General features: G+C 40.2%; 1 protein-coding gene across 5 annotated transcripts in view; it reads right to left on the bottom strand.

Annotated features, from left to right (window-relative positions):
* The window catches only part of cacna1bb (calcium channel, voltage-dependent, N type, alpha 1B subunit, b), a 250,495-nt gene that overhangs the window by 138,376 nt on the left and 95,175 nt on the right, over window positions 1-16,944 (bottom strand). For all 5 annotated transcript variants that reach the window (XM_078162190.1, XM_033647132.2, XM_078162191.1 and 2 more), the window contains exon 5: window positions 12,303-12,490. In XM_078162190.1, the coding sequence (XP_078018316.1) occupies window positions 12,303-12,490 (188 nt within the window). The remainder of the gene's footprint in view (window positions 1-12,302; window positions 12,491-16,944) is intronic.

The following is a 16,944-nucleotide window of genomic DNA, read 5'->3' as shown; positions in this document are numbered from 1 at the left end:
TGGGTCTGTGTCCGCTACAAGAAACTTTTCAAAATCGTGTTCAAAGTCGTCCATTGCAGCTACTATAGTCTGGAGATATCGCTAGGCTAAATAAACAGCTGAGTTTTGTTTACAAGGTACGTCTGTGCCTGCTCACCGGTGTATCCCTCCGTGGATCACAGCGCACAGCGCAGGACGTACTGACCCCAGTGCTAACCGCTGAGACCCAGCCACTGGACGTACAGACACAAAAAAGATATTGATCATGTTGTCTCAATATGAAAATGATAGAGAAAGGGCATAACTCCCAAATCGTCGGAGTATTCTTTTATGTGAAGATACACAGTGAAGACATAACATAATCCTAACACAGCAAAGCTGTTACCTGCAGCCTTCGCTTGCAAAGCTAACGCTACTAACGTTAGGTCAGTCCAAGTAATTAGTGGAAACATGCTAACATGCCAACGTTACACACAAATTAGTAGTAAAGTAAGACCTGTTCATAAATGTTCTAGTGTAGCCCTGAATTTCTTATAAACTGAGGACAACTGCCTGCTGTATATTCGTGTTCATGGTCACAGTCACAGACAATTTTACATGATGCTCCTTCGTTATCCGCCATGACATCAAAAGTACAACCAAGTCCTCATAGATACATCAGCGAGCAGAATCACTTCAGCCTCGGGTGCCGTATTCTGGTTTGCTGACTTCCGCTGTGTGTCCGACCCGAGCGAGGCTACACTAAATAGCCATATAGAGAAAGGCTTTTTTGTCACTGTTGGGTTCAAATAAATATGCGGATTTTCAAGGGGGGGTGATACGAACTAGGGACAGTTTTATTAATGGTAAAAAGTTCCGCACAGCTGCTTTAACTGCACAAACCAACATAAGGTGGCACCTGATCGGAGGGAGATCGTCAGGGAGCTGAAAAAAAACAACTTACTTGCAGTTGCCTATATTGTATTTTTTTCATCATTTCATTTCAAATAAATATCACAATATAAATAATGTTTTCTGTTTAAAACATACAAATGTAGAAAGATAGCAAGTACTTGCCAAACTTATAAGTGGTTACGTCTCAAGTTGAGAGCTGCTGATTGGTAGCTTATGTGGTTTGTTCCCATGATGTAATTGATGTGCACATTTTTCAGAGTCAGAGTGGACAGAGAGTGACGCCTAATTGCTGTTAGGACTTGGTGTAAATTCATATGCATCTGCAACATGACAGCAGCAGAGGAGATGCACAGCCGGGACTCTGTCACAGGTTTTTGGCATGGAAATATAAGACCCAGACAAATGAGCTCAGCAAGATGATTTTGAGGTATTCCCAAAGTAATTCAGAGTATTTGGAATATGCTACTGATCTTAAGTAAACTAATGGAATATATTAGAATTTATTAGTTTATTAGTATTCAGACAGCTCAATGCAGAACAATAATCCAACCAACCATTGTAATCTTTAATCTTTCTGGAAACGGAAAGGGAAGTATGAGCTCACACAGCTTCATTATGGATACAAAAAACAGTTGAAAACTGTTAAAGTAAAACAGATTTAGTCAAAGTCACTTTTCCTCAGTTTTAATCAATTCAAACCATGTCGCTTTCACCATGTCTTTCTGACTTTATCGGGGTCAAAGCAGTGCCTGATGATGTTGCAGTGCATTGCAGCAACAGTTGAGTCAGGTTCAGCAGAGCTCTCTGCATCAGGACTATCGTTGTACGAACGCAATGATACCGTTGATATGAACAGTGTTGCACTCAGTTTGAACATGGCCTAAGTTTCCTCTGCCTTTACACTGACTTTGCATCATGCACATAAAAGTATCTTTTCAATGCTCTGAGCAGTTCTTTAATATTAAATCTTTATGATTTTAAATATTAAAAGCATCTTCCTGTCCGATCAGCTTTCAAATTGGACACCCTGGTTTGTATTTCATGTTATCTCTGGTAACGGCAGACTCACACCATCTGAGGCATATTGTCGGTCTGAACGCGCCCCCGTTGTCACCACACCCTCCAGCTGAAGACTAACATGGCAGACAGCAGTGCTTCCTTACACTACAGCAGCTGCTGGGAGACAATGGGATCTTGGGACGTGGCCTCGCCGGGGGAGGTGAAGTTATGAGGGAAGAGGGGGGAGGGTGGACGACAGAGAGGAAGCAATAAGGAAAGAAGGAGAGGAAGCAGGATGGTAATGATGGGGAGAGGTACTCTGCATTTTCTTTTGCACCATTAGAGAGGAAGGTCTGAGCAATCCCCCTCTGGGCAAGGGTAGCATAGTCATCAATCTCGCGGGGTTAACGCTGGGTTACAGGAAAGTATATAATCCACAGAATAGAGCCCAGGATGCTATTCTGGCTTCATGATGTTATAGACATTGCCCTCCACCCCCCCCTGTCTCTGTACCAAGAGTGCATCACCATTTGTAGACTCTGGATGTTAATGCATACATGGCTTACATGCATGCTCTACTGCATTCACACAAATACACCTATGGCTCTTTTCTGCTTCATAATGTTGTCCTGGTTTCTCCTTTTATTTAAACTTTGTGGAACATTTTGGCCCTGCTCAGATGTGGAGTCACAGGTCAATCAAGATGAGTCAAAGAAATGCATCATGACTTCACAAAGACTACTATGAGCTAGAATTACCGCCTCACACTTGTATGCCTCTGCCAACCAGTCATGCTGTAGTTACAGTTTACATCCATGTCTGTCCAGACTCATATGTAGCCAAGACAGTTGACAATGCTTCTCTAAAACATGGACGCTTCACACACATCTTCAACCTGACAGCACAGAAGAACTATACAATTAAAGTTTCAAGGTGATTGAAACAATAAGAGTGACATCAATTCACTATCTAATCAAATCTAACTAACTTGGTGTTGAATAATGGCCAGAAAAGAGTTATAGCAGAACATTATGATGTCACAGTGAAGCTGACCTTTGACCTTTTGGATATAAAAACTCATTTCAAACATTTCATTGGACATTTGCGTGAAATTTTGAATGACATTAAAATAAATTATTGGGTTATGGCCATGTTTTGTGAGGACGCAGTGACCTTTGACCACCAAATTCTAATCAGTTCATCAAGTCCAAGGCGCATTTGTGCCAAATTTGAGTATGATTCCTTCAAGGCGTTCTTAAGATATCTTGTCCACGAGAATGACGAGGTCACAGTGACCTTTGACATTTGACCACCAAAGTCTGATCAGTTCTTGAGTCCAAGTGGATGTTTGTGCCAAATTTGATGTATGGGCAGACGGGCAACCCGAAAACATAATGCCTTCAGCCACAGCTGTTGCAGATGGAGAGGCATAAAAACAAAAACCATCACTGATTGCCTCCGCAGTTTCCACCCAGCTGTTTCTTAACAACCAAAACTGTTGGGCATGTTGGACCGACAAACGGCGAGAAGGTGTGCAATGGGGTATGACAGCATTAAAATGAACTGAAGATACACCACATGGAAAAGATTAAGACAATGAAGAGAAAAAAAATTAAAGAAAACACTGAATATGCACAGTAGAGCAGATCCAAATTGATAGTGTTTTATCCAGCCTGTATTTCTTAAGTGTTCTGACTAAGATAGCACCCAATCTCAAAACCCATCAGCTATCAGTATGACAACAGTAAGTCTCTCAGGGCAACAGCCAGTAACTAAGGAGATCCAGTGTAGGCGGATATCCGAGACAAGACTTTCTCTTCCATGAACTGGTCATTTCAGCTAAACGCATATTTGTATATGGAAGCAGATACAATTTTAAAAAGCTAATTTGTCTTCAGAGCTGTAGCTGATGGGTTCCAGCCAATGGGTTGCACCTCTTTTGCTCTTCACACAGTTTAACTGCCCCTCAAATGTGATTGGACAATACTACTCAGATTACAATGGAATACAAATGGAAACCAGAATGCCTCTTGGGCCAAAACCATGTACTGTTGTCAACAGATTCTGAATACAAATGCAGATATTTGTTTATAGATATGAGATAGCACTGAGCCCATTACTGTTTCTTCAAAGGTCAAGTGAAAGGTCTCAAATCAAAGGTTGTTTCGTTAGTGATGTGTCCTGAAATATATAAAAAAGACGAGGAAGCAAAGTCTTTTCGAACGACATCTTTCTTTAAAGCTAGTTACCTAGCAACATTCAAGAAATGTAGCTGGGGAAAAAAATGCCCACTCTATAAAGCGTGAATGAGAATGACACATAGATGACAACGTTTTCATTGACATATTTCTTCGATCATGGTGAAAAAATGTTGCTTGCTGGAAGCAAAAACTGGCCACAGCTACAGCTACAGCTGTCAACTGCAAATGATTGGCTGAATGGATGCTTCAATCACCTCTGATGGGTTGGGGTAAAACAGAACACAAGACCTTCCCCCAACAAGAATGCAGCTAACATGAAGACCATCAGGCTGAATTATCAGGCTGTGTTTAATGGATAGCTAAGAAGAAGCAGCATAAATCTCAGCTATAGCATCTGTAAAAAATACTGTTGCTTTAGCTACATGCTGTTCGATAGAACTAACTAGTAATTCATCTGGACTTTTATTCAAGGTGTCCTGTTAAAGCATGCTAACGCACACCTGTCAGCCAGTCACAAACCAGTATTCCCATGACTGTGGTTCTTGTAATGGATAACTGGCACCTGGTACACACTCAAGCCTATAGGCCAAGGTTCCATGGACACAGTGAATGAGTAACCAAAGGCTTTAACAGACAGATGGTCAGCAAGTTGTTAAAGTTTACTGAAGCTCTCCAAGGATTGTGAAAACACTCTTAAACAAGCACAATAAAATTCAAAAATTCAATTCAATAAAATTCAATAAGTGTGTAGTGACGTAAAACTTTAGGAGCAGCAATCAGATCAATTCAAACAATCCCAAAATGCCCCTTCTTTGCCTCAACTAGATGAGTAATTGGTCTCTACAAGGCCACATGAAAGCGCTCCCACCTTAGCCAAACACCCCTTCATGCATGTGAATCAGTCTGGTCACGAAAAGGAAAAGACGGTGGAATTCAACAGGACAGAGAGAAATACCTGGTAGGCAGGAAGAAAATACAGCACGCCACACACAAAAAGGCTGGCGTAAAAATAACTGGTGGATCAAAAGGAATGACTTTGAGCTGAAGGAAAAGAAAAAGACCAAAATACAAAGAAAAAGTACCGGCTGAGAGAAAAGGCATTCTCGGATCACAGCAGCGTGGGTCTGTATCGCTTAGGATAATGAGCCAGAAAAAGCGATGGGAGATGTTTGGAGTGAGACAAGGATGAAGAGCAAGAAGAAGGAGGAGGAAGGATGGCTCCGTAAGTGGCTCACAATGTAGTGCCAGTTAGCTGCTGTCTCCTGGGAAATGAAAAGATGAAGTAGACGGAAAAGGGAAGACGGCAGGGAAAGAAAAAGGAGAGGTGTTTAGGGATGAAAAGAGGAAGATGAACGAGGAGGAAGGGAGAGTGAACCAGACGGATAACAGATAGAGGAAGACAGAGGAAGGGATACATAAGAAGTACATACACAAATGCAACAAATAAATGCCAAGTAAACTGTAATGGATCCAGAATAATGCCCCTGAACATACCTGCACAGAGACATCTCTGACTTTTGGTTAAATTCTCATTCACATAAGGTAGCAGTTCAGTTAACTTCAGTTTTTTTTATCAAATATCAAAAGAAGGCGTGTCTACACAGAAAGCGTTTGAATATGACAGAACAGATACACTCCTATGTAAATCAATACAGCTGTCTATGTAGGCCACGCAACAGCTCAGGTTTCACTCACGCTATAAATGCATTAACACGACCCACAGCATATTTTTATGCATCAAGTGTATCTCAGTACTCTGCCTAAATGCATCCTGTGTAGACACAGACGGAGGACTGAAGCTGCTGCTGCTCTGCTAACATGCTGCTCACGCTACACTCCTGAGTAGGTGGTGTGAGGTACAATTTGTGCTAAGTGTGATGAATATTACACAGCAACTTGTTTTAAAGAAACGACAAATAAATGAATCCATCTAATACTTAAAAAAAAAGTTCCAGCTTCATTAGTCCAGGGAAGCACCAGCAAAATGTCCCAAGTAAGAATCTCTTTAATGAGTCACTTTTCAGACATGTGTAGCCCTGGTCACACATGCACTGATAACTTGACTTTATCTAGACATTCCCGGAGGAGATGCACATGAGAATACAATGTCTGAACCGGGTCGATCGGACATTAAACGAACTTTGCCCTGCCAGCTCCCTAGTTCAAAGTCCTTGTACTATCTGATTAGCCTGTGTGAACAGAGTAGGTATACTGTCCTAAGAATAATCTTTATTTATAAAGTGTTTTTCAAAAAAGTTACAAAGTGCTTTATATGTCAATAATAAAAACAGTATTAGTAGTATGTAAAAACTGAGGAAATAAACACCAGTCTAAATGAACTTAAAGCTCAAGTAAAACCAGGAAAGGCTCTCCGATATAACTGTTTTAAGAAGGGAATTAAAAGAGATCACTGACTCGGCCAACCGTATTTCCTCAGCCAGACTGTTTCAGAGTCTGGTTAAATGACTGGCAGCTGAATTCTGAACAATCTGGAGTTGATTAATAGATTATCGATTCGGTTAGGAAAAGAGGCTGTTGCAGTGATCCAGGCATGAAGTAACTCCTCTGTAACTCCTCTGCACAAAGGTGGCCCCTCAAATGAACTGAATAATTACCGCCCAATTTCAAAACTACCCTGCTTGGCAAAACTATTAGAACGTCTGATAAGCAACCAAATTAGATCTTTTTTATCTGAACATGAAGTTTTAAACATCTATCAGTCCGGTTTTAGACCTGGGCATAGCACTGTGTCAGCAATTGCTAAGGTTATGAACGATATCGCTCAAGCACTAGACAGTAAACTTGATTGCGTTGCCCTTTTTATTGACCGTTCTAAGGCCTTTGACATGGTTGACCATACTATCCTTCTTGAGCGTCTGCATAATATTGGGCTTGATTACAAGTCATGTAAATGGGTTGAGAATTATTTATCTGGTAGATCACAAGCTGTGATTAGTGATGGTTTCACATCGGAATTCTTGAATATATACAAAGGGGTTCCGCAGGGTTCTGTTTTAGGACCTCTGTTATTTTCTATTTATATCAATGATTTTAATTGTGGTATCAAAAATAGCTCAATTCATCTTTACGCTGATGATTCAGTCATATATTCTTTTGCTCCCTCTGTTGAAATAGCGCTGAGTAATTTACAAGATGACTTCTGTTGTATCCAAAGCACTCTGACTGATCTTAAATTGGTTTTAAATCCAGGAAAATCAAAGTACATGATTTTCACAAAAAAATGCACTGCTGACTTAAATAAGATCAGCCTTGCTACTGCTGATGGGACTCCCTTGGAAAGGGTTTCCTGTTATAAGTACTTGGGTATCTGGATCGATGACAAATTGTCTTTTAATTTACATGTTGCAGAACTTTTAAAGAAGCTGAAGCCTTTATTGGCATTCTTTTATAGAAATAAATCCTGTCTACCTCAGCACTGTAGAAAGCAATTAGTACTTGCTACCTTTTTATCGGTTTTAGATTATGGTGATATTATTTATATGTATGCTTCTCCCTCTATTCTTAAACCACTTGACACAATTTATCATTCTTCTATTAGATTTATTACTGGCGATGGGTTCATGACCCATCACTGCCAACTCTATCAAAATGTAGGCTGGACTTCCCTGGCTCTGAGAAGGGAGCAACACTATATATTGTTTATCTGTAAGGCATTGCTTAAAAAATTTCCTCTCTATTTATCTAGCTTACTGAGTTTTCAATCTTTTAACTACCCCACTCGTGCACAAAACTCACTGGCTCTTAATATCCCAACTGTTAGAACGGAGGTAGGAAAAATTGCTTTTGGTTATTTCGCTCTTCTTAAATGGAATAATCTGCTGTCTCTGCTTCAGTTGGATACATTGATTCCTTTTAATCATTTTAAATGCATTCCTATTGACCTCATGCTTTCTGAATGTACATGTACTTGTTGATTTCATTATATGCTTCTGTTGTGTGTATGTTATTGTTATTAATACGTATTGTAATGTGTATTGAATTGTATTTTAATGTACTGTAATCAGGGCGCCATTGGAAATGAGAGCTCACTCTCAATTGGCCCTCCCTGAATAAATAAAGGTGATATGTAAGTGATGAAGGCGTGTAAAACTATCTCGGTGTCTTTAAAAAGTTAAAGTGGAGCCAGACTCCAAGATTTCTTGCAACAGGTTTGATATTATCTAATAGGGGACCATCCAAAGGCAGAATTTGCTGTGTAACGTGCTGGGCCCAGTGACAACAATTTCTGTGTTGTCTGAGTTCAGCTAAAGAAAATTTTTTGACGTCCAGCTTTTAACATCACTAAGGCATCAGTATGTGAACACATCATTGTGCGGTCTGTGGATCTAACTGGCAGGTACATCTGTGTATCATCAGCATAAAAATGAAAAGAGACAACATGTGTCTGAATAATGTGCCCAAGGGGAAGCATATACAAGGAGAATAAAAATTGGTCCCAGGACCGACCCCTGAGGCACACCATACTTGAGAGAAGAAAATGAAGAGAAGTGGTTGTTGACAGAGAAATCACAGTGAGCGAGTGAGCGTGCTGATGATGTCTCTATCATGGGGCTCATGCAAAACTGGAAGAAAACAAATATCCAAAGGGCGGAGAGGAAGGGTCGATTTCATTAAGAAATCAATGAAAATGGAGTATCTGGAGAGATGACAAGAATCAGGAACTTCTGTCGAAGCCCAAATCATCACAGCAATTCAAGGAACAGCAAGACACTTGGTTCTTCATGACCCAGTTACGAATCGGCTACATGACCATGGTGTAATCCGTATCATGTCCTGTCTCCTGCACACACAGGAGCAACCCCTCACCTAAACCAAACATCCTGTCTTGTGTGCTACAAAGGTAAAAGGGACACTCGGGGCAATGTCCAGAGAGAATGTCCTATCCCACCACTGAAGGCAAAAACTAGTGTCAGGAGCCACCATGTATCGAATAAATTGTATTTTTCTAAAAAGTTCACATTATCTTGGTTTAGAGGGAGACTAATTTGAAGTCACGTATTGCAAGGTGTTTTTAAATTGAGTTAAACTCCCTTATTTCCTCAGTTCCCCTTTTTCTTAATGAAAACATCTCAAGGTGTCCCTGCACCAGAGGCAGCCTTTCACATTTTTCATCACACTTTCACTCCCTAAACTCTGGAAATATATATATATTCTTTTTTTGTCTTAAGATGGAAACCATTTGGTAAAAAAGAATAAAACAGATGAAGCTCTGAGTCAGACAGCCATTGTGGGATTGGCCCAGACACTTTTTAGTTCTGCTTGGCTGGGCGTCGCTTATCCTTTAGGGATTCTTGTTTTTCTTTTTGTGTCCTGGGATTGTGTGTTTTTAAAAGGCACTATCATGCTTTTGGCGGCCTTGAAAAATGAGAGAGGTACTGGCATTTAGATAACAAAACTGTTTGGGTTGGTGACAGGGAGAAAAAGTACTTAAAACTTGTACAGCTTGGGGGGGTTGTTCCAGTGACCCAGTTGTCTGAGACACAAGCGACATGGCTGTAATATCTCCACTTTGTGTCCAGCTGCAGATTGTTACATGACATTTAGTCGCTGTCTCTTTCCTTTTTTTTTTTCTCATTCTCTACTCTATGATACAATGCAGAAAAAAAAGCTGCAGCCAACTGGACTGTCGATCAAGATGGGTCAAGCGAATATAGTACAATACAAGAGAAATGCATTGAATGGAAAACTATGTGTCACCTCCACTGTAGTGTTTTTACAGTATGCTTCTGCACCCCAAAGTACCGACTGTACAGACAATAGCTGCACTTCCCTTTTCTTTTTATTTGTGCATAATTAAAAGGTGTCATAAAGTTGCCTTGGGATAAGATAACAATTTTCCCTACATTTAAAATATTTTCAACTTGTGTGAACACCAGCTGTCTACCTTAACATGGCTTTGCACTGGCTTTTTTATTCAATCAAGCTGCATCACATCCCATTAAGTCTGAACACACCTTAATGCTACAATTTATGATTCAATTCCAGCTTTACATCCATACAAGAGGTAATATTCATTCATACTTTAATACTAGCTTGGCAGGACACACACCGTTCTTTACAAGTCTGATTAACATGTCCTGTCCCATGGGGTACCCTAAGGCTCTGTGTTAGTACCACTGCTTTTTGCATTGCAAGTGCTCCCAATTGGCGACTTCCTGCATGAACTGAATGTAAATGTCCATGTTTATGTATATGACATCCAGATTTATATTCTCATCCCTTTCATGCATTTTTCTATACATTTTCTTACCATGCAACACTGCTGTTGAATACTTTACCTTGCCCAATCAGAGAGGTGGAAACCATTAAGAATTTTAAATCAAGATGGAAAACCTACTTATTTTCCCTCTCGAGTAGTTGAATTGCATGATTGCTACCTTGGTCTGTTTTCTTTTCACTGTACTCAATGAATTGTGGCTTGTTCCTCATGGGATGTATGAAATGCCTTTATCTCAAACACGGAGTATAAATTGGGGAGCTGTTAACTTTGTTTTCCACTCACAGTGAATCAATCCACACATGTAATGGGGTAGCACTAGCAGTTTAAGTTTCTGCTAACTGTTAGTATCTAACTGTTGACCAGAAGCTTCAAGTTCACAGTAAAAACATCTACACTGCCAACCTGTGATGAGCTGTGTGCTTCAAAATGAAAGCGCCAGGGGCTCCGATTTGATTTATCATTGCAGTGATGACAATGCATCATTTAACTATAATAGTACTTTTATTTAACTATACTATAAAAGTATTTCATTTACCATTATTATAACAGTGCTTCATTCAACTCTATTGTAGTTTTTAGTAATTAAGTATTTTGATAGTCTACAGTAGTTTAAAGGATATTTCAAAATATCAAGATACATATTGCATATTGCATTATAGCCTTTAGGCCATATTACCCAGCCCTTGTTTTCTGTAAGTAATCTCTCTGAGAATAAGCAATAAAAAAATCATGCTTGTTTGAACATGTATTTTTGTTTTCCATATTTTCTATTGCTATCTTCCCTTTCTGCAACTGTCTTCTTTCTTCTTATTCCAGAATATAAAACACATACAGTACATGGAGACCAACACTGGACAGGTGCAGTGTGTCCTGTGTGCCACTGCTGCTACCTTACTATCCATGCAGAACTCAAAGTGGCACATTGACGCCCTGAAGTCAGCCTCTGTTGACCTGTTCACCATCTCTCAGCATGCTGGCTTACACACACACAAAGACAGGGTGGATATCAAACATGAGAAAGGGTTGCAGGTTTATGAGTGGAGGGTGTCATGTTTAAATTTATGAACCAGTATGAAAAACCTGAGTGCGTAAAATGGATGAATATGATCAACTGCCTTCAAGGTGCCCTTCAGCAACAAACCAATCCTCTAAATGCTCCAGGGGAGCCACTCAATGGTCACAGTTTTGTGGCTGGCAGCTCCCAGGTGTAAATGTGTGTTGTATGAATGTTAAGCACATGAGTGGTGGAAAAAAAGAGTGTTTATGCCAAAAAACAACAACCTTTTTTTAATGATTATTCATAACTTTATGAGTTCATAACACCCCTTGTGGTTCACAGAGGCTAAAGTGTTCATCTCACCAAAACATACTGAAGCGATTGATGGCATAAATAACATTCTGTTAGTTTAACCTTTACCTTTAGTGGTAGGGCTAACACTGTTAAGTGTGCCCTGAGAGTGGCACTAAAGTAAGGGGCACTGGGTCATTTAATCAACATGGTTTATTTCCATGGGATCACACAAATCAGCAAATTAACGACAATCTGCTCATTAGATAAGTAGATACAGTACCTTGGCATTTGAGTATTAGTAAAAAGGGTTCATCCTCTGACAAACATTAGGGTTGTCAGATCACTTCAAACTATGGGGATCATCTTCAGAAGAACATGAATATCAACAACTAATCAACAACTAACGCAATCAAAATCCAGTCCTTATTATTCAAGACACATTGTGATAGACCAAAGTGTTGGTCTAAGGGAAAAATTGACCTGGTAGTGACACCATTATCTTAAAGAATCACACCAGTATGGCTAGTAACTGTTAACAGCCAAGAGGAAATCCTTAAGCTCTGCTACTAGGGAGTGAAAAATAGGTGAGCAAAATGATGAGACTGAAGATGTTGATGGTGCAGATGTGAGGAAAAACAGACAGATGACGAGAAATTGAGCTTATAATACAAATAAGGACAAGTGCATGTAGACTCACACTGTAGAGGATGTCCACCCAGCCCTCCATGGTGATGCACTGGAACACAGTGAGCACTGCAAACAGGATGTTGTCGAAGTTGGTGATGCCAAAGTTGGGTCCAGTCCAGTACTCTCTACACTGGGTCCCATTGGGACACAATCTGGCTGGGGGCTCCACACCACAGGGCCAGTCAGCTGCTCTCTCACCTGAATGAGAAATAAAGAGAGGAAGGGAATGAGTTTGGATGAGTTTGGATGTGCAGGTGAACTTGTGCACTTCATGATATTTACCTGAAGTGCCTATTGGATGGATGGACAGATCTCAAAGTGACTGAATGATCAAAAAGATGACGGAAAGGTTTTCCTATTCTATGCCAGCTAAGCCACTGGAATGATTCCAGAGCAGTCAAAATGTCCGCTCCCCCTGCAACTTTCTCCAGCTGCCTCACGCTGCTCTAATGTCATCTATGATTTCCAAGCAATTAGCCATCAGTCATGTGTGTAACACTTCCGAAGAAAAACACCCAGGGACATCCCTCCCAGGTGCCCCACCCATCTTAACTGGTTCCTCTGAATGAACACCATTGACCTTCTGACCTTATCAAGCACAATGTGGCTGCAGCCTCATTCTGTCAGTCATTACACAAAGCTTGTGACCACAGGTGAAGGTCGGTGCAAAGATGGACAGGTGAATTTAAAGCTTTGCTCAGTGGCTTGGCTCACTTTTCAGCGGCTTGCTCCAGCAGAGCGCCACGGTAATCGCAGCTGAGGCACCTCGCCAGCAGCCTATGACACAGGCTCTCTTCTCCACTCAGAACCACAAGTTACCTGTTTGTCAACTCCCCCATTTGACCCCCACCAGGTCACAATTACAACTAAACTATTTTTGTGTCACTGTGTTTGATACTGTCCCCTCCTCTGGCCTTTTTACACTGAGATCTCTGTTGTACTCATGCTTTATCTTACATCTTTTATTCAAACCAGTGATGCATACAAGTGGAACCGACTGGTGCAGGCTCTGCACCACAGCTGCAGCAGATTCGCAGCATCTAACAAAATGCAATCTAAGTGCAACAATGAACTAAGCATTTGTGATTTTTGTAAAAGATATGTTTCTGGTTTTACCCAGCTTAGTGTGGTCTAACTAAGAAAGATGCGTGCCATCTATGTGCTTGAGTTTTCAGGGATTACGAAGTGACAGCGGGACGAGGTACCAGAGAAGACGGAGGGTGCTGAGAGTTTGTTTAAAGGATGTGCTGGCGCACATGTCAGCAGATGGGGATCAGAATAAAGAATAAATGTGCTGAGCATAACAGATGCCTTGTGCACCCAGAGTTTCATGAGGGATAGTGCCACACAAGCCATGCCAAGTTTTAACGATGATTTGTAGAGCCAGATTGCACAGCCAACATCCCTCTGGTGTTGCTCCAGTAAAATGTGCCCCTTTCCTTCCTACTGACAGGTGCTGTGTCAGCCGGACTCAGTGTCCACAGACCATACGGGAACATCCCAGGTCCCTTTCTTCTTTTATTGGGTGCAGTTCCTTATATAAATAGGAGAATAATAAATAATTAGGGCTTTTTATTTAAGTTTTTTAATCTTTTTAAATAGCAATGTATCTATGTGTTGATTACACGCTGAGGTTTAACCAAGTGCTGCATTTGTTTTTATTTCTTAACTTTTTTAAGTTAAATTGGATTAAATGATCTTTTTAAAGAAATGATTGCTATCTTTAGGATGAAAATTTAAAAAAGAAAAAAGAAGTATGTTATCTTGCTTAATGCCATGTGAACAGATGTGTAGGAATAGTCATGTGTTGAGTGTTAGTACAGAATTTCAGTGCAAGTTGAAATGGGATGTTGGTGACTTGAAAGTATTTGAAATACTAATTGTTAATAAAAATCTGCATAAGTTCTTAAATCATTTTTGACTTTGTTTATAATCTAATGCCACAAAGGACATTATCCAACTCAGTCCTACTGTGTGTTTGTCTTTAATAAAACTGAGTTAATGGCTCGTGACCAGACCCAGATGGAATCTGCTGATTTTTTTTTTTCTTACACTTTTCAGTGATCCAGAATAAAAATCTGCAGAATTTAGCAGATTTTTTGCTAGTATTGTGATAAACAATATTCATTTTAGAAATTTTTGAAAAAAAAAAAAAAAAAAAAAAAAAAAGTTTTTAAATCTGTGGAAAATCTGCAGAAGTGTCGTCAGAACTCTGTGGGCGCCTGCTCATGACAAGATGTGATTTATCTAATGGCAAAGACTCAGATACAGAATTGCATTTATACATTAAATACATATCAACATTTCTAAAGTGACGCAGTTTAAATTACATGTATATGAATGGAGTTTCTTATCAGGAGGAGTAGGGGACGGTGGATGATGTGAGACCGAGGTGACCTACTGTCTGCAGCAGGGTTCCAAGTGGCAGACAACTGTTCAAGACCAGTGACATTTCCAGCTCTTACTGTGGTGAGGAAGGTGGGTATTTTGAACGACACATTTGGACATTTCCAGCCGTGTTTGTAGCAACCAGACTAGGTATTTTTTTAAGACATGTTGAGACATTTCCAGCCGTGTTTGTAACAACAAAACCAGATATTTTTAAAGACATGTAGGGACATTTCCAGTCATGTTTGTGGCCACCAAAGGAGTTTATGTTATTGACACACTGAGACATTTCCAGCTGTGTTCATGGCCACAAAACCAGGTATATTTAATGGCATGCAAGGACATATCCAGCTGTGTTTGTGAGGACCAAACCAGGTATCTTAAGCCAAAACATCCTGGACAGGTTGCCAGACTATCACAGGGCTGACACATAGAGACAGACAACCATTCATGCTCACATTCACATCTACAGGCAATTTAGAGTCACCAATTAACCTGCATGTCTTTGGACTGTGGGAGGAAGCTGGAGTACCTGGAGAAAACCCACACTGACACAGAGAGAACATGCAAAGTCCACACAGCCAGCCAGCTGGATTCCATTCGATTCTTTCTGAGGTGAGAGTGCTAACCACTACACCATCATGCCGCCCACTGTCACAACAAAAACGAAAACAGAAACAAAAATTGAAACTTAGAGAAACATGAAGTTTCAACATATCGGCAAATTAAACATATCCGTGGTTTCAAGAAACGTACAATGCCAACATTTATCCTGGTGACTAGATTGAGGAGCACCAAATGAATACATACCCCCAAGAACACTACAGGAAGTGCCACAGGAAGTCATTCATGCCTGTGGCCATAAACCTGTACAATTCCTCCCTCAAAATTTATAATTCATAAGTATCTATTGGGTGCCATTATTCAACTGCGGCAATATTCTGTGCAATTATTCAACTGTGCAATATTTTTCAGTATACGACTTAGTATATACGACTCATGCACATAACTACACATTTCTTATGTTTACTTTTACTTTATTTTTGTTTATTCTACTGCTGTTTATATTGTAGTTAAATTTCACACTTACAGCCTCATATATATTTTATTTTTAATATATTTATATCTTAAGTACTAGTTCTAAACACTGTAGCATCATAAACATTCTATTTTTTATTTTAATTCACATTTTTGTTTCTATCTTATTTTGACTTTTTGCTTAATATTTACATACTTCTACTTCTTTATACTCCTGTTCTTACTCCTTATTATTCTCTATTCTTCACAATGGAGCGACTGCAACATTAAAATTTCCCCTCGGGGGATCAATAAAGTCTTTCTGATAATGATTCAGATTCTGAAAAAACAAACACATGCAAACATGCTAAGACACACAGGCGGTTGTGGCTCAGGAGGTAGAGCTGGTCGTCCACTAATCGAAATCAGTAATTCGATCGCTGGCTCCTCCAGTCTGCATGTGGAAGTATCCTTGAGCAAGATACTGAACCCCACATTGCTCCCGATGGCTGTTCCATTGGTGTGTGAGTGTGTTAAAAACTGAGTAGCAGGTGGCACCTTGTAAGGTGTGAGGTAGTGTATGAATGTGTGTGTGAATGGGTGAATGTGACTCGTAGTGTAAAAAGCGTTTTGAGTGGTCAAAAGATTAGAAAGGCGCTATACAAGTGCAGGTCAATTTACCATTTACAGCACAAGGTCTTTATCCAGTATTACCTGCTTATGACTCACTCATTCATACACACACACACACACACACACACACACACACACACACACACAAAACAGCAGCCTTCATGGAGAAAGTTGTATCTGATGCTCGGCTTATTCAAACCCAGCTGTGTTTCTGTGACTAAAATAACTCAGTAACACACATGCTGTACATTAGCAAGCTGTCACAACTGCTCACACCACTACAAGCACCCTGATTGGGTTGGAACATGCACACACGCACGCATACACACACTGAAAAGACAGATACACATATTTTACAGCTGGCCGAGACAGTAACCCTCGTGTCACGCCTTCACACTCTATCTGACACCAGCAGTGGGGAAATAAAGCCTTCTCATAGTTTTTATCACTGCGTTACACAATGGGTAATTTCAGCCGAGCAGACTGATTGTGTTTTCTACAATTACTATAACGCTGCATATAATAATAACCCTGTAATAGTAGCCCGGCTGTGATTTATCAGAAATGGGTTTTGTTGCTACTCTAACTCACACCCATACACACACACACACACA

Source organism: Epinephelus lanceolatus, chromosome 19, assembly GCF_041903045.1.
Source record: "Epinephelus lanceolatus isolate andai-2023 chromosome 19, ASM4190304v1, whole genome shotgun sequence".
In the NCBI taxonomy this organism is placed as follows: Eukaryota; Metazoa; Chordata; class Actinopteri; order Perciformes; family Serranidae; genus Epinephelus; species Epinephelus lanceolatus.
The sequence above is the reverse complement of the archived record's forward strand: the minus strand, read 5'-3'. Positions and strand labels throughout refer to the sequence as shown.